General features: G+C 41.2%; 1 protein-coding gene across 1 annotated transcript; it reads left to right on the top strand.

Moving 5' to 3' along the window:
- The first annotated feature begins 156 nt into the window (after nucleotides 1-156).
- On the top strand, nucleotides 157-1,080 carry LOC117349737 (olfactory receptor 5V1-like). Its single transcript, XM_033923328.1, has one exon. It carries the CDS (start codon nucleotides 157-159, stop codon nucleotides 1,078-1,080), a length of 924 nt encoding a protein of 307 aa, XP_033779219.1.
- Nucleotides 1,081-19,179: the final 18,099 nt, after the last annotated feature.

Raw genomic sequence — 19,179 nt, 5'->3', positions numbered from 1 at the left:
GTTTATAAAAGACATGTTTTCCTTACATTTGTTCTTAGTTGATCTACATCTGTGCTTTTGAAGTATTTTGTGATTCTTTTTTGTTATATTGGTTCCTAATTTACCATTTTCCTTCATTCTATCTCTTCTTTCTTTTTTAAGCTTTAAAGCAAGGAAATGGTAAATCATACCAGTGTGACAGAATTCCTGATTCTTGGGTTCCCAGAGTTTGCAGAGTTGCAGATCCTTCTTTTCACTCTCTTCTCACTCCTCTACCTGATGGCTATGCTGGGAAACCTCCTCATTATCTGCATAACTTGTGTTGATCGACACCTCCACACCCCCATGTATTTCTTCCTGGCCAACTTATCTACCTTAGATATCTGCTCTTTGACTTCTGTTGTGCCAAACATGTTGGCAATTCTGCTGGCAAAGAACCATAATATATCTTTTGTTGGATGCATCCTACAGATGTACTCCTATAGTGTGTGTATATGTACAGAATTTGCTCTTCTCACTGCCATGGCATATGACCGTTACATTGCAATATGCAACCCCTTGCGTTACCTCAGCATTATGAATAAGAAGACGTGTGCTGTTCTGGCAGCTGCCTCATGGATAGCAGGTTTTGTAGATCCATTGCCACATAATATTTCTATATCCCAGTCTTCGTTCTGTAACTCCAATGTAATAAATCACTTCTTCTGTGAAGTTGAAGCAGTGCTGAAACTTTCTTGCTCAGATACCTCAATAATTCAAACTATGAATTATACATTAGGGTTATTTGCAGTCTTTATTCCATTTCTCCTAACCATTGCATCCTACACATTTATCATTTCTACAATCCTAAAAATCCGCTCTTCAAAGGGCAAAAGCAAGGCCTTCTCCACCTGCTCCTCCCACCTTACAGTCATCCTTCTGGCATATGGGACTATCATAGGAGTGTATATGAACCCTGGCTCAGTAAATTCTGCAGATCAAAACAAGTTACCTATTGCAATTTACATAGTTACTCTACCACTTCTAAACCCTGTGATTTACAGCTTGAGAAGCAAAGAGTTGAAAGTGGCCCTGAAAAGAGCCATTATGAAGAAGCACTAAAGACATGTTTATCTTCCCCTGACCGTGATAGCAGATACTTTAGAGTACTGTGGTCCCTATTCCTAATCCCATCACTGGCACTGTGTACTGGGGCTTATAAAATACAAGAACCATGTTTTTCTATAAAACATTGACTGATATATATTGACACAATGTACAGCTGGCTATAGGTTTTGGAACAGTGCCATTGAAACAGGTGTTTGAATGGAGGATGAGATCTTTCTAAAATGGCTAAGAATTAAAACATGAATTCATATGAACATTTGGATATCATAACTTATTTTGATAATTCAGAAACAAAATGCAGACAAATTGATATAATTCTTATTGAATGAGATAAGAAAGCTTAATATAGGTTGTGATTATTTTGAAGAAGTGGAACATATAAAGAGATATCCAATTCTTCATTTTGTTGGTTCATAATTTCTAATGTTTATTTGCATTGACTAGAGAGATAAGTCTATAATGGAAACATAGGTGCAATACTTGTGTGTCTTTAGAAAATTTGCTCTTAGCATCATCTCTAATTGCATGTGCATTCTGTAGCCAATAGTTATACATGTTCTGATGCAGTTATGGATATTTGTGGCTAATCTTTGTGAGTGCATCCTTTTGCATAAGTATGTAAAAATAATGCATCCAATCTTTGTCCCCTTGGAACTCCAATGCAATCCATAAAATAGTGCATGCGGTGTCTGGAATATTATGTGTGTATTCATCCTTCCAAAATTTTAAATCACTCATTATCCAATTGTAAATTTACTTTATATGTTCAAATTACTTTATAAAGTAACTCCTTTATAAGATAAAAGCTGGATTTATTTTGACCTTCCAGTGTTGCTGATATGTGAAAAAAATGTAATTTGTATCCAGTAGTGCTGTCCATTTCCAATTCGAATCGATTCACTGATTCACTTCGGGTGAATAGATTCAAATCAATTAGTTGTTGTTTTTTTTAAATCAGCCTGGCCGATTTGGTGACCGACCCTCCTCCCCATGCCTTAAGATTGCAAGGCGGCTCTTCTCCTTTTGCTGTCACTGGTTTTTGGATTACATTTTTAAAAAACGTAGAACTCCTTCACCTGGTGGTTGGGGGTGGAGTACTTGCCTATTAAATGCTAGCTGCACTGCTAAGAGAGGAGGAGGTGTCCTAGGACAGGAAAAGAGAGCAGTTCAGACTGAGGAAGTAGCCAGGGAGAAGCCAGGGAGAAGCCAAGGCTGACAGTCAGGCAACATAAGAATTGCCATAAGCCATGGACCTAAGAGAGACAAATGCAGAGGGCTGTTTGAACTGAGGCAAGTGAGATTATTATGAAATACTGACTGTGTTTAAAAGTGGAGTGGTTTTGCCTCTTGCTGATGACCAGTGCTAGAGTCTTTGAGTTTTTTTTCTTTTGCTTTGCTACACAGTATTGTGTGATACCCAGGTTCTAGGAGGAACCATTGAAAGTTTTATTTTCTTGTGTTTTTTTTCTCTGAGATTGTATAAGAGACTGGCTAGTGCAGAAGCACAGGAGCTGGGATGATGAGCCCAGCACAGCTCTGAAACAAAGATTTTTTTGTTTTCTTTCCTGCTTTAACTCATTGAAATTTATATGCTTGAACTCAGGGACTTGAGAACAGAACTCTTTTGCAAAAATTCTACCTGTGTGCACTTCCTGCCTACCCTACATGTGGCTTAAAGAACACCTGAATAAAGACACACCTGAAGGGAAGACTCTGAGGCACAGAGAAACCCAGGAACTGCTTCCAAACTTTTTTTTTCTTTTGTTTGTTGCAAGTATGAACTGATGCTGAAACTTCCTTTGATTGGGAGCATTCTGACACTGTGAACTGTATTTTGATGTTTGTATTGTGAATTGTTCTGTTTGGACTTTCATTTGAGGCTGGCAAAAGCCAGATACCTTTGTGAACTGAATTATAATAAAGCATAGCTCATATTTCAGTTACAGATGATATGTGGTGTTTTAATGGTTAAACACCAGTACTCAATAGTCTCCTAAAACCTGTGTGACCCCTAGACACGCATGCTAACCCTTGTCACGTGCCACTCGGACCAGCTGTGGCCAGAGGGTGGTTGTGAAATTAAACAACCCTTTAATGATGGAAAAGCAAACAAATTACAATTATGTCTTGGGCAAGATCATGAGGGGCATAGAGAGGGTGGATAGGGACAGATTCTTCAGGCTGAAGGGGACAACAGGTACGAGGGGGCATTCGGAGAAACTGAAGGGAGATAGGTTCAAAACAAATGCAAGGAAGTTTTTTTTCACGCAAAGGGTCGTGGACACTTGGAATGCGCTACCGGAGGAAGTGATCAGGCAGAGTACGGTACAGGGATTCAAACAGGGATTGGATGAATTCCTGAGGGATAAAGGGATCGTGGGATACTGAGGGAGGAGCTGGGATGTAACACAAGTATAGAAAGCTAATAAGTATAGAAACCCAACCAGGTCGTGCATGCGCAAGACCGGAGGGTTAGGACTTCGATGGGAAGATGGGACTTCAATGGGAAGCCAAGGAGGCAGGGGAGCCCCTTCTGGTGATTCAGACAGGTCGTGACCTGTTTGGGCCGCCGCGGGAGCGGACTGCCGGGCAGGATGGACCTATGGTCTGACCCGGCGGAGGCACTGCTTATGTTCTTATGTTCTTAATAAATAAGAAGTGATCCACAAGATAATCAGGTGCTAAACCATGTAAGACCTTGTAGTATATAAGTCCAAACTTCAGTCTGATTCTAGCCTTGATTGGTAACCAATGTAGTTTTTGGTAATAAGGTGTGACATGATCTGATTTTTTTCAAATTGAAAATTAATTGGACTGCTGTGTTATGTATAATGCAGAGTCTAGATTTTTCTAGTAACCTGCTAAATCAACAATATTACAGTAGGAATTAAACTGCACCAACAGTCTAAAGGAGGAAACATCAAAATATGGTCTAATAGTCCATAATTTCCACAACATATAGAAACTTTTCCGTACTAAAGAATCTGTATTTATATTCATTGTGAGATTTTGATCTAAAATAACCCCTAGGATTCAAATAGTAGGATTAATTGTATACAATATTCCATTCAAATTTATACTCGTCTCAATTTTAAAATGAATCTGACAGGGGTGAAGTGGAGGATTGAATGGCTGCTACTTCTCATGACTTAAATGGAAGGATGATCTCTAGTGGCCAATAGTTTGATCCTCAAGAGGATTGGTAAGGCGAGATGATCAGAAGTTGTGAGTGATTGAAATGGAGGGGGGAAATCAGAAAATAAAGATGTTTGATGAACAGTGCAAAGCAATTGGAGGAAAGCTAAAAAAAAATGGGGAGGGGGCATTTGCCCCACAACTCAGAAGTTATGCGACTATTGGCTAACATCCAGAGCTGGCTCCTGTATAGCCCAGTAAGCATAGTTAGGACTGATTTTTGTGTGGTCCTATCTGCCCACTTAGCAATGCAGGCACCACATAACTGCCAGCTGCTTCCTGACTCTGTCCCCCCCCCCCCAAATCTCTGTATATTAATAACACAGGACAACACATGATTTTCATCAGAGTTAATGTTGGGTGGGTTTTGTAGAATTTTTCATGCTGATTTCAAATCTGTGTTTAGCTTTTCACTAGCATGTCACAATTTTGTAATGAGGCTCATTATATGTAATTATAAAATGTTAATTGAGCAATACATCATGGGGCTCATAATCGAAAGAGAAAAACGTCCAAAAACCGGCCTAAGTCAGCGCCAGTGTTCCCTCTAAGGTGAGCGCATGAGCGATCGCTCACTATTTTCAGTGGCGTCGCTCATACGCTTTCCCCTATCGCTCACTCGAGGGTGGGAGGAGGTGAGAGGAAGCGGCGGCCTGTATTTTAAAGTTAAAAGATGCAGCGGCGGCTCCTCTCAAGATCCCCGACTGCATCGGACTTCCGACGCAGGTGGGGATTCGTGAGAGGAGCCGCTGCCACGTCTTCAGTGTCCTACCAAGGGGGGGGGGGGGCGGTCCACCCCAGCTGTGCACCTGCCCTAAGGCTGCAGTCGGAGAGGAAGTTCAAGCCAGCCAATCGCTGCCTGGCTGGGTGGAACTTCCTCTCCGATGGCAGAATTGACGTCGGTGGAATGCTGGTTGGCCCGGTGGGAAGCAGAGAGAGCTTGGGGCAGCCGTGGCAGTGGCTTTGGGGCCTGTTTCCCCCGATGGTTGCGGTGGTGGCTTTGGGGCCTGTTTCCCCCGATGGTGGCAGCAGTGGCTTTGTGGAGGGTAGGGAGAAAGAAAGGGGGCAGGCAGGGAGACAGAAGGGAAACAGAAAAAAAGAAAGGGGGCATCAAGAGGAAAAAAAAGAAAGAAAGGGCAAGGAGAGATGAAGAAAAAGTTAGGGGAGGGAATGAGGTCTGGAGGAGAGGAAGCATACAGGCTGAAAGAAGGGAAGAAAGATTGGATGCACAGTTAGAAGATGAAAGTGCAACCAGAGACTCATGAAATCACCAGACAAGGTAGGAAAAATTATTTTATTTTAAATTTAGTGATCAAAATGTGTCTGAATTTATATATGCTGTCTATATTTTCCACTATGGCCCCCTTTTACTAAATCGCAATAGTGTTTTTTAGCGCAAGGAGCCTATGAGCGTCGAGAGCAGTGCTGGGCATTTAGCGCAGTTCCCTGCGCTAAAAACTGCTATTGTAGTTTAATAAAAAGGATGGGGGGTATATTTGTCTATTTTTGTATGGTTGTTACTGAGGTGACAATGCATAGAGTCATCTGCCTTGACCTCTTTGAAAAAAACCCAGAATAGGAATGATAATTAACATTTTCTCAGCGTATAGTGTGCTTTGTGTTTTTTAATTTTATTGTTGATAGATCATTTTGACTTGGTCATTTTAAAGTAGCTCGCAAGCCCAAAAAGTTTGGGCACCTCTGAGCTAGATCGTTGAAACTGTGTATTTCTATTTTATCCCCCCTTTTACAAAACTGTGGAGCGTTTTTTAGTGCCAGCCGTGGTGGTAGCAGCTCTGATGCTCAGAATTCTATGAGCGTCAGGGCTGTTACCACTGTGGCTAAAATCCACACTACAGTTTTGTAAAAGGGTGAGGGGTTAGTTTGTGATGACATATTCCATACTAGGCAAAGGTGTTTTCTGTGTTCTGTGTGTTCGAAAGACATGGTTTTCTGTTAGGATTGATGGTGTAGAATTGATCTGTGCTGGTCTGGCTTGTTTAGTTTTACAATGGGTGTATTCACTGCAATATGTAAGATGCTGCCTTTTCCTAGGTACTCTTGTGTGACGTGTGGTTTGTTACTAAAAATCATGTTTTTCTTACAGATGGGGGGGGGGGGGTGCCAAAAAATGATGGGCCCCGGGTGTTACATATGCTAGGTATGCCACTGTATGTAAAGATACCAGAAAGCTGGCGTAGCAAAAACTTTAAGTAAATTGTTATTCTTCCAAGTTTTGAGTATTTAACCCTCCCACAATCTCACGGGCACTCGTTTCAAGTTTCAAGTTTATTGAGATTTTGATTTAAAGCAATATCAAATATTTTCAATGCGTATAACAAAAATAAATTTGGGGAAATAAATAAAACCACTTGAACAATAAACATACAAACATATCCATAGATGATTAAAATTACATAAGGAGTACAAGGATAAACTACATTTGTTTAAAAATGCGTCCTCCGCGCGTGCTCATAAATTTGTGGAGCTATGTAAGTTGTCGCTCATGCATATTTTTTTTTGCACACACCTCATCAATCCTTAGAGGGAACATTGGTCAGCACTTGGACGAACATTGTCAAAATATGTCCACGTGCCAATAATAAAAACGGGTTTTGGACGTATTTATAAATGACCTGGGCCTTCATAGTGCCGTTGAATGACCAGAGCTAAATGGGGCATGTCAGGAGGAGTGTCGAGGATGGGAGTTGGGCGGGACGTGGGCCGGCTTAGACTTAGTCGTACTGCATATATAACCGAAAGTTATACAGCACAGATTCAACGAAACTTGGACATTGTGACTTAGACCATTTAAAACATGGTCTAAGTCACAAAAACCCATCTAAAGTAATCAGATAAGAACTGCAAACACATAGTACAGACCCCCACACACTACCCCAGTGATCACCGACCCCATCCCCATAAAAATATTAATCACAACTTGAAAATTGTGCCTCCAGAACATCATCACCTGGCAGCCCGGCATAGGAAAGCCTAGTTGTGCTGCACAGAGGCATCTTAAGCTGTCTTGGGGGTGGGTTAGGGATCCATGGAGAGGAGGACCCATGCTCATAAGCCCCTGTAATTACTGCATTGATAGTAAAACATGTGCACTTCCCTATACACCCCCAAAATCCTTTTGTACTGGCATATAAGTGGCTCATGCAGCCATAAAGGCTATTGGGGTGGTAGATAAGTGGGTCTAGGGGATTCTGGAGGTGGTTTAGGGGGCTCACTATGACCTATAAGGGAGCTGTAGTGAGATGATGACATGGCACCCTTTTTATGAAGTTCACAGCAGTGCCCTATAAGGTACTCCACTATTTAGGTGCCATGTCTGGGTGTTCAGTCCGTCACTTTGCAGACCTCTCCCACATCCAAGAGGGCTCTAGGCGCCTGGGCCAATCAAGCCTTAGACTTAGTGGGGATGGGCGGACCCACTATGCCTAAGGCCTAATTGGTCCAGGATTCTAGAGCCTGGGCCAATCAGGGCTTAGGCTTCGGCGGGATGGGCCGGGAAGGGGCGGGCCCACCTCATTTCGACGAGGCGGGCCTGCCGGCTGGACGGGCAAGACACGTCTGGCCAAAAGAAAAGGTTAGTTTGGTGGGGGGGAGGTTTGGGGGCTGTTAGCGTGGGGGGGGAGGGTGCGTCTTCGGGCAGGAGGGATTGGGCACCCTCCTGCCAGCGATCGATATTGTCGGGGGGGGCATCTTCTGGCAGGAGGGTTTGGGCACCCTCCTGCCAGATCGGTAGTGTCGGGGTGGGAGGGAGATCGGTAATGTGGGGGGGGGGCGGTCGGTAGTGTCGGGGGGGGCGGTCGGTAGTGTCGGGGGGAGCATCTTTCGGCATGAGGTTTTGGGCACCCTCCTGCCTGCAATCGGACAGGGGGCTGCGGCCCGCTATACTTATAGCGGCAGAGAGATCCCTTGCCGCAATAAGTATAGCGGCCGCGTCTACTTACAATGTAGACCAGCATTTTGTTGGCCTACATTGTAAGCATCTCTTCCTCTACTAGGGAGACGCGTAGGGCCGCCTAGGTTCACCTAAGGCCCACCTAAGGCCCTTAGGCGAGCTTAGGCGTCTTGCGGCTCTCCCTAGGCTCCCGGAGGCGCCTTCAATATAGGCGGCCTGCCTGGGGAGCATTGTTTTAAAAAAACGTGCATCCCGATTGGCTGATTAGACAGCTGTAGGACGCCTACAGCTGCCTAAAATCGGGACACACTTTGGAGAATCAGGGCCTTACTTTCTCTTTTACAAAGATGCTAAAATGTTGATTATATAAGGATGCTTTCGAGACTTGTCTTACGTGAGACAATTCAATGCATTTTCTTTAAAAAAACAAAACAAAGAAATCTTTAACCCCCCTTATGTTCTGACCTTCTTTGTCTTTTTTTTCTATCTTTATTGTAGTTCCTTCCGTTCTCCTTAAGTGTAAGTTTGCAATTTTTTTTGTCTTTAATGTATTTTAAATAGGATGGACCCCTTCTTTTATTTGTAAATCACTTTGAAATTATATTTTATTTATTTATTTATTCGATTTTTAGCCCGTCCTCCCATAAGAGCCCAGAACGGGTTACAAAGTAAATCCATAATAATCCAGACAGAGCAGAGATGACAGTTTACATAAATTACAATATGGACATGACAATAAAACATATGTACTAAGTAGCATCTGGTGAAATTAAGTGACATAGGTGAGTTGACTGGGTGGCATTTCAGGGTGAATGACTTTAAGGCACTGGGTTAGTAAAGAGGAAGGTTTTCACGGCCTTCCTGAAGTTCCAGAGTCCATCTAGTGATCTGACAGATGGAGGGATTGTGTGCTAAAGTTTGGGTATGAAATGTGACTAAGAGCATTTGCGGGCAGTTTCAGTTTTGAGGGAGCGGCCAGAAGGTATGGTCAGTCGTTTTTCTCCTTGGGACCTCAGTGGTCATTTTGGGAAGTAGATTTGTAGTTTAGTTTTCATGTAGTATGGAATCGTTTCATGGAAGGTTTTGAAAGCGAGGAGCAGGGCCTTGAAGGTATAGCGTTTTTGAATGGGCAGCCAGTGCATGGAAGCTAATGCAGGGGTAACATGGTCGCGGATGCCTAGGTTTTTCAGAAGGCGGATTGCAGTGTTTTGCACCCTTTGGAGGCAGGAGAGAGTTTTGGTAGGCAGGCCCACTAGTAGAGCGTTACAATAGTCTACGCGGGATAGAACAAAAGCGTAGAGTAGTTGGGCAAATTCAGATTCTGAGAAGTAGGCACGTATGGTTTTTAGCTGGCGGAGGTAGTAGAAGGAGGATGATACTAGTTTGGATACGTGATCTGTCATTGATAAATTAGAATCAAGAGTTACTCCTAGGCTGCGGACGTTGTCTTTGGGTGTAAGGGTGTTTGTGGCCCAGGAAAAGGACGGACGGGGGTATACGCATAAATCTTTGTGTATCCAGAGAAGTTCTGTCTTGGATTCATTTAACTGTAATTTGTTTACGGTCATCCAAGACTTTATTTCAGTTAAGCAAGACTGGAGATATTTGATTTGTGTGTCTCGGTCACGGCCTAGGGGAAGATAGAGTTGTAGGTCGTCAGCGAAGGAGTGGATTCTGATGCGGTGTTTACTCGCTATGTCCAGTACTGGTTTGACATAGAGGTTGAAGAGGAGAGGTGAAAGTAAAGCTCCCTGAAGCACTCCATAGTGGAGTGGTTTGGGTTCAGATAAGGATTTTCCTAGTAGGACTCTCTGTGATCTGTCGTTCAGGAATGAAGAGAACCATTGAAGTGCATTGTCACGGATTCCAATGGACTTTAGCCTGGACAAGAGGAGAGAGTGGTCTATGGTGTCGAAGGCGGCACTGAGGTCTAATAGTACCAGCAATGCATCATTTCCATCATCTAGGATTTTCCAGCAGTCATCTAGGATGTCCAAAAGCACAGTTTCTGTGCTGTGGTGTTTCCTGAAGCCCGATTGGAAGTTGGAGAGGGTGGCGTTTGTCTCCATGAAGTCTTGCAATTGCGTGAGTACAGTCTTTTCCAATATTTTTGAGATGAATGGGAGGTTTGAGACAGGTCTGAAGCTGTTTGGGTTGTCTGGGTCCATGGTTGTTTTTTTCAGGAGTGGTTTTACTATGGCTGATTTCCAGCTCCGTGGAACTACACCTGTTATAAGGGACTCATTTATTAGGGCTAGGATATTGCGATTGAATCAAAATTTTAATAAAATTTGAAACTTGTTTTTAGCACCGGCAATGGCAGTAAGAACTACGATGCTCATATAATTCCTATGAATATCGGAGTTCTTACTGCTTTGGCCAGTGCTAAAAACGCTGGTGCAGCTTTGTAAAGGAAGGGGTTAGTCCAGTGAATTTCCAGGTTTTTCCTTCCATATTTTTCAGATGGGATGAAAAAAAACTGGACACTCGCTGGATTAAGTGTATAGTATAGCCCAAACCTTTCAAACCACCTTTGTATATCTATCCCAATGTGATCAGTCATCATAGAAGAAAGTCACATTTGGCTCAAAGTGGTATGGCAATCTGTCCCAAATGCTTAAGCTTTATTCCCTCCCCCTTGGTCCAACATTTCTCCCAGCCACTTGTTCGGCATTGCTCCTTCTCCACTGTTGATTTCTAAACATTTTCTTGCTTGCTGGTAATAATAGCATGCATAGCAGATTGCTTTTAGTTAGCCCTGGTTTTTTTCTCTTCCATGTCTCCCCTCCTTCTGATGCAATTTCCTGTTGGCAGAATGCAGCATAGTGAAGACCCAAAGCTCGCTGAAAGCAGCCTACTGTTCATGCCGCTGTTACCAGCAAACAAGGTCATGTTTAGAGGGTAATTGTTGGAGGAGGAGGAAGGGAGAAAGGAGAAGAAGCAATGCTGGTCTAAGGGTTAAAGAAAGAAGGATGAAATGTTGGACCTAGAGAGGAGGAAGAGAACGCATTGGACCAGGTAAAGCTCGGAGGCTATGGATTTCAGTGCCCTCTATCTGCAGTGCCCTGGATCAGAGCCTCACCTAGTTCAATGGTTGATTAGTCCTGAAATTAGATCTTGCAGCTGATGCCAAAGGTTTTAGTTACTGGGGCTTAGCTTTGAATTTTCCCTGCAAATGTTGGTAATGAATGGAAAATTTCCTTTAGGAGAAACCTGTTCAAAGTTCTTCCTTTCATTTTGAAGCTGAGATAGTTTAAATAGAAATATGATGGCAGATAAAGGCCAAATGGCTCATCCAATCTGCTTGTCCACAGCATCCACTATCTCCTCCTCTCCCTAAGAAATCCCATGTGCCTGTCCCATGCTTTCTTGAACTCAAACACAGTCTTTATCTCCACCACCTCTACCAGGAGACTATTCCACGCATCTACCACCCTTTTTGTAAAAAAGTATTTCCTTAGATTACTCCTGAGCCTGTCACCTCTTAACTTCATCCTATGCCCTTTCATTCTGGAGTTTCCTTTCAAATGAAAGAGACCCACCTGATACGCCTTTATGCCATGTAGGTATTTAAAAGTCTCTATCATATCTCCTCTCTCCCACCTTTCCTCCAAAGTGAAGATATTGATATCTTTAAGTTTGCCCCCATACGCCTTAAGATGAAGACCACACACCATTTTAGTAGCCTTCCCCTGGACCAACTCCCATCCTGTTTATATCTTTTTGAAGATGCAATCTCCTGAATTCCACATAATATTCTAAATGAGGTCTCACCAGAGTCATACAGTTTCCTACTGGCCATTATCTCTCCCTGGGCAGCCTAGAATTCTTCTAGCTTTCACAATCACCTTTCATCCTGTTTGGCTACCTTGAGATCATCACATACTATCATACCCAATTCCCGCTCCTCTTTCATGCATACAAGTTCTTCACCCCACAATCTGTACCATTCTCTCAGGTTTTTGCAGCCCAAATGCATGACCTTGCATTTCTTAGCTTTTAATCTTAAGCTGTCAAATTTCAGACCATTCTTAAAGGTTCATTTGGTCCTTCCTCATGTTATTTATACCATCAGAGGTGTCTACTGTATTGCAGATTTTGGTATCATCCACAAAGAGGCAAATCTTAATTGACAATCCTTCAGGAATATTGCTTACAAAAAAGTTAAAAAAACAAACAAACCAAGAACCAAACCTTGAGGTATACGACTGGTAATACTCCTTTATGTTGCATTTTTTGAGCTGATTGAAAACTCTACACTCCCATGTATTTCTTCCTGGCCAATTGTCTGTCTTAGATAACTGCACTTTGACTTCCATTGTGCAAAAAAAAGCAATTCTGCAGACAAAAAACTATAATATATCTTTTCTGGGGTACATTCTACAAATGTACTACTATTGAATAACTACAGAATTTACTCTTCTCACTGCAATTTCATATGACCATTATATTGCAATATGCAACCCCATTCATTACCTCAATACTATGAATAAAAGGGTCTGTGCTCATTTGGCTGCTGCCTCATGGATGACAGGATTATTAGAATCTTTACTCCATGTTATTGTTGCATCCCAGTTTCCTTCTGTGACTCCAATGTAATAAATCACTTCTGTGAAATTGCAGCACTGGTGAGACTTTCTTGCTTAGATGCTTCAATAATTCAAACTATGAACTATAATCTATGGACATTTATAATCTTCCTTCCATTTCCACTACCCTGACATCTATATGTTTATCATTTCTACTATCCTGAAAATCCACTCTTCAAAAAACAAAAGCAAGGCCTTCTCCACCTGCTCCTCTCACTTTACAGTCATCCATCTGGCATATGGAACTATCATAGAAATGTATATACACACTTGGATAATGGATTCTGTAAATCCAAACATGTTACCTATTGCAATGTATATAGTTACTCTTCCACTTCTAAACCCTCAGAGATATTTCTTGAGAACCAAAGAGTTAAAAGTGGTCCTGAAGAAGCCAAAATCAAGACCCGCCTAAAGACCTATGTATGAGAAGGTGCTCTACAGTAGTGTGGTCTTTATTCATAATCCATTCATTGGTCAGCTCATGTTGACTCAGTAACCCAATGCTGTGCTTTATACTGGCATTTATAAAAGACCAGAACCGTGTTGTTCTAGACAACATTGACTGATATATGGACTCTGCACAGTAAGCTGTAGGTTTTAGACTAGTGCCATTGAATCAGGTGTTGAATGGAGGATGGGATCCCCCTAAAATGGCTAAGACTCAAAACATGAATTCTTGTGATCATTTGGATACAGATAAGTCATTTGGGGATTCAAATAGAGATGATATGATTTTTGATAATTCAGAAGAAAAATGAAGGTAAATTGATATTCTTTTTTTTTTTAACTATATGTAGTTTTTAATGCCAACAAAAAGTGCAATACAATTTACATACAAATAATAATAATCAAATAAGCACTTATAAACAATCAGAATCTATACAAAAGATAAAAATTCCCTCCCCCATCCATCATTACCATCAGGAATAATATCAAAACAAAAGATATACCCCCCTCCCGCTCCCACCTCCTGGATGTGTGGGTACAATACAATGGAAAATAAAGATAAAGGGCAACTATAACAAATCTACAAAAGAAGTCAATGGATCCCAAACCAATTTGAATATCAAGTTTCAAGTTTATTAAAAGATTTTTTAAACCGCTTAATCAGATTTCTAAGTGGTGTACAATATAAAATTTACATAAAAACATATTAAAACTGGGGATACTGATAAAATCCAAGTGTCATAATAAAGCACTGATAAGACATCTAGACCTACTTCGGACAATAGGAAAATGGGAAAGAACTACAATCGTAAAAGAAAAGTGCAACAAGAAAAGGAAAATACAGTAGGTTAGGATAAAAAGTAATAATTTTGATTTAATTTTTTGTCCTTCAGAGGACAGTTGTTGTCCAAAAGCATCCTGGAACAAGAATGTTTTTAGTTTTGCTTAAATTGTTTTATATTGGATTCACTGCCCCAACAAGTCAGCATTCATTTTCTCATACTTATAAGTTAAGCATAAGTTCGCCCATCAGAAAGGAAAACTAAAGCGATTCTAATTCTTCCTATTCATAATTAGGAGATTGATATTCAATGAGATAAGGAAGTCTAATATAGAATGTATAGGTAGTTATTTTTCTTTAATATAAATCCAGGCAACCATGCTAGCCCCCCTACACCCTACTCCCATGCAGTGCGTGAGGAGTGCCGTACTACTTATCATCGGCAATGTGTCTACCTGTTCCTTCTATTGTTTCTTCAGATTTTGGACTCTGCTTCTTTTGCATTCTTGAACTCTTTGGACACTGCTGTGTGCCTTCACCTTATTGTATTGGATTCCTGTATGTGTTCTCTTTATCACTGTCAATAAAAAGTTATGTTAAAAAAAAAAAGAACGTGTAGTTATTTTGAAAATGTGGAACACATATGGCGATATCTAAGGGCTCCTTTTACTAAGCTGCGATAGCAGTTTTAGCGCAAACTAAATTGCCACCCATGCTAGACACTAACACCATCATTGAGCTGGCGTTAAGTTCTAGCCGCATAGCGTGGGTTTAGCACACGCGGCAATTCTGCACGTGCTAAAAACGCTATCGCAGCTCAGTAAAAGGAGCCCTAAGTTCTTCTTTCATTTTGATGGTTTGTAATTCCTAATGTATATTTGCATTGACTAGACAGATTCATCTATAATTTAAACACAAGTACCTATGTATCTTTAGAATTTTTTGTTCTAGGAAGCATCTAATTACTTCTACTACTATTATTATTTATTAATTGTGTGTATATTTTGTAGCCCAAAGTTACACCTGTTCTGATTCAGTTGCAGAGATTTGTGGATAATTTCTGTGGCTGCAAGCATAAGTATGTAAAAACCATTCATCTGTACCCTGCTTTGTTCAAACATTATCCTTTTGGACCAGCAGTTGACTTTATAAAAAAGTACATATGTGGTCTGGAATATTATATGTAGGTTTATCCTTAACAGTCATTTTCCAATTATAAATATCCTTTATATGTGCAAATTACTTTATAAAATGACCTCTCAGATTGTTTTAACCCTCCAGCATTGCTGATCAGGGAAAAAGTCCTTAACTCTATACATTGTAGGTGTAGTTTCTGTACTAGGTCCACTTTGAATCATTTAATTTTGTCAAGTAATTCTGTACATAAACACAGACTTTCAAATCAGCAATGGAATTCCTGTTTAATTCAGGGGTTCTCAACTCAGTCTTTGGGATATGCCCTGACCGTCAGGTTTTCAGGATATCCACACTGAATAAGCATTAAATATGTTTTCATAACGATGGTATACAAATCTATCTCATGCATATTCATTGAGGATATGCTGAAAACCTTTTTTAAGTTCAAATATTTTATTGATTTTAATATACAGCAAGAACAGGAAATGTTAACAAGGCATGATACAAAAAAGCTGCACAAAATAAGGAATCTCAGAATGTTGACGAAAACCTGATTGACTGGCTGTATCTTGAGGAGATCTAGGATACTTTATCACAGCCATTTCAGCATGGCTGTTTCAGGACATTGAACTGGCCAAGATGAATCTGATTCTCTTACATGACAACCTCATTGCAGCATCACCATTGCACCCTTCCTTGTCATTGGAAGTGATACCTCCAAACCCCAAAGATCACCTCCCTGCAGCCCTTCCAGTTAAGTGGGAGGGGGGCAATGCCTTCTGTCCCCCCAAAGATCTCCTCCCTATCCCCATCAGTAGCTTCACCATTGCTGGAGGTATTGCTGCAGCAGGATGGCCTCCTCCCCATCAGTAGCTTCACCATTGCTGGAGGTATTGCTGCAGCAGGATGGCCTCCTCCCTGCCCTTCCCCTGAAAAGAAAATGGCTCTCCTCTCAGTTCTCCCACCAGACGGGGCTGAAGATGGATGACAGCTGCAGTGGGATGGGGCAATTCATCTCAGCTAAGATGAAACATCCCGTGATGAACTGGCTATGATGAATCATTCCATTCAGTTATGAGAACTGGGTTGAGAACACCTGTTTTACAGTAAAGTAGACAGTCAGGAACTCTTACTTAGGTGTGTTAAGGAGCTAGAATGAGTTTTACTGTGTTATAGACATTAGCAGAAACCCACTCTGATGATTACCATGAGTTAAAACAGAGTTGGAGTGGTAAAATATCAATGTTACCTGTTTAAAATGGATCCGACAGGGGTGAAATGGAGGACTGGATGGCTGTGACAGTAAGCACATGGGGCAGTACTGTGTGTTACCTGTCATGATTTCAGATTGTGTCAAGTACAGCGGCTCTACTGGAAGTCCAGTAGTGTAGATGTTCCTTCCTTCCACCTATCATGAAGTGGTTGTTCTATCCTCCTATTATTCCCCAAAGGTAACCTTCAGTTTTCACCTAGAAGTTCCTACCTAATGCAATCCCCTCCCTAGAAGACCTCCACGTGATATAATACCTCCTAGAAGTTCATCCCTCTGAAGACAATTGCTTAGTTAAGTCCTATCCTGGTACAAAGCCCATTCCCCTTATTTCAACCCAACCCAACCCTCCCTAAACCCCTCAAACCTCAGGGCAGGAGTGATACCTTTCCGATCCTATCTCATGATTGCACCAAAACAGAAGGTGACAAGATGACCTGTAGCAGATATTTCACAGTATAACAAAAAGGAGTCAATCTTCCATGTATGAAGAAATGTTCTTTATCTGGAAGGATAATTTCCAGTGGCCACTGGTTTGACTCTCAGGATAATTGGAAAGATGAGGCAATCAGAAGTTAGGGGTGATTGGAATGGAGAAGGGCAGTCAGATAAGGATGATGTTTAATGAGCAGTGCAGAGCAATTGAAGAGTTAGTGAGACATTTGCTTATCAGTTCAAGTTAGGCAACTACTGGCTGATATCCAGAGCTGGCTCCTGCATAGCTTGGCAGACATAGTTAGGAATTATTTTTGTGCATTCCTATCTGCCCACTTAGCAACACTAACTACCACATAACTGTCAGCTGCCTCCTGATACCACCCATATAACACCCTTCTCCTAATGTGTTCAAAGATGGCTGCTTAGTCGATAGTCAGCAGCACTGCATGGTTAAGTACCACTAGAGAATAACACGAGAACAAATATTTCCCCACCCCCATGGGAACTCATTTTCCCATCTCATCCCTATGAGTTCCTTTCCTGTCTCTGCCCCTGCCCCATTCCTACAAGCTCTGTCCTCATCTGCATAAGCCTCAAACACTTTAAAATCATAAGCGTTTGAGGCTTGTTAAGGCAGGCTTGTTGAGGCGGTTAAGGCAGAGCTTACAGAAATGGGGCAGGAACAGGGACAGCGACAAAACTCATGAGGACGGCATGGGGAAATTGAGTTCCTGTGGGGACGGGGACAAATTTGCCCCTGTGTCATTTTCTAAGTGCCATCCACTTAGCCAGCACAAAATTACTGAACACTACCCAGCACACTGAGAATTTAGCCAGCCCACTGAGAATGACTGAAGTTTCAAGTTTCAAGTTTTATTAGTGCTTGATAAATCGCTTATTGAATATCTAAGCGATGTACAATTCAAATAAAATAGAAAGACAAATACAATGGGAGTGGAAAAATAGCCTAATGGTTAGTGCAGTGGATTGTGGTCTTGGGAAACTGGGTTTGATTCCCACTGCAGCTCCTGAAGCAGTGGGTAACAACAGAGGTAGGGACTGGGCAGGGAGAAGAAAATAGGAGTTAGGCATAGACCTGCACAACCTGTCTCATCAATTAGGTTCAGAAATATTGGGTGATAATTGGCAGGCAAAATTATTGAACACTACCCTCTTTCCAAAGGTAATGTGAAACTAACCTCAAATTTCAGTTAAAAACTTCACCAGCTTTCTTCAGCTGAAATGTCATGTAAAAATTGCCAATAAAATTAGTTATCTTGGCTGATCTTGTGTTTGGTTGTTTTGGGTTTTTTGTTGTTGTTGGTTTTTTTTTTTTTGGTTTTTTTTTGGGGGGGAATAACAATACAGTAACTTTAGTTAATAAATGTAACAGTATCACTTAGAAAGTAGATAAAAATATAGCACATTTTCTGCATAATTTACTTTGAATTAAAATTGAATGAAACTGTAAAAATCAGAGAAATATAATTTTGCATCTTTATTTTTTTATGAGTATTTATGTATTTGAACAGAAGAATAAAAATAATATAATTTTTATGATTCTGGATGAACTTCATGGTCTGCCTGTCCAGACCAGATCTCAAAAAGACCTGTCTAGGGAAGTAATGACTCCCAACTCATCAGGATATTCATGCACAGATGTAGAAACCCTTGTTGAGGACAGAGAATGATTGCAGCCTGTGCTGATATTCCACAGTGTGCTAATTCCTCAGGCACAGTTTGCAAATGCCGTGATGGTGACATTACTCACTCTGGTATGACGTAAGCCTGAAGGATAAATGACCTACTGGATGTAGAGCATTCCTGCATTCATTCATCATTAGGTCAAAAGCAACCCCTGATGTGAGGCTGAAGGAGGTAAGACTGAATTTTATTTAATGGAGGGGATGATAATGGGGCTGTTATGTATAATTAGAAGTCAGATCAGAAAATGCAAGAAATATTTATGTGTTTACATTAAGACTGAATAAGAACGAAAATGAATGTAACTTTCAGGCTGAACTGTGCACACTTCATTGTCAGCATTGGGCAATCATACTTAGCATATACAGGGTCATTCTGTAGCTGGGACCTAGTTTAACAAACCCTTGTGTATGAAAATTTACAGAATTCTAGCAGGGGAAAGCATCAGTAGGATGCTAAGGATTGATTTGTATTTCATGGCAACTATATTTTTTCTCTTGAAAATGCGCAAACACTGGAAATTTAATATATATTTTTGAAAGTGTGTGACATGTACTTCTTAATGTTGCCACTGGATGAGAGATAAGTGGAGGAGTCTCTGGTAGGGGTGAAGCAA

The sequence above is a fragment of the Geotrypetes seraphini genome, chromosome 16 (assembly GCF_902459505.1).
Source record: "Geotrypetes seraphini chromosome 16, aGeoSer1.1, whole genome shotgun sequence".
In the NCBI taxonomy this organism is placed as follows: Eukaryota; Metazoa; Chordata; class Amphibia; order Gymnophiona; family Dermophiidae; genus Geotrypetes; species Geotrypetes seraphini.
Note: the sequence above shows the minus strand (reverse complement) of the source record. Positions and strands in the feature narration are given on the sequence as shown.

Bases quoted from the DNA above. Each gene is read 5' to 3' on its own strand.
- LOC117349737 (XM_033923328.1), top strand. From the start codon at position 157: ATGGTAAATCATACCAGTGTGACAGAATTCCTGATTCTTGGGTTCCCA.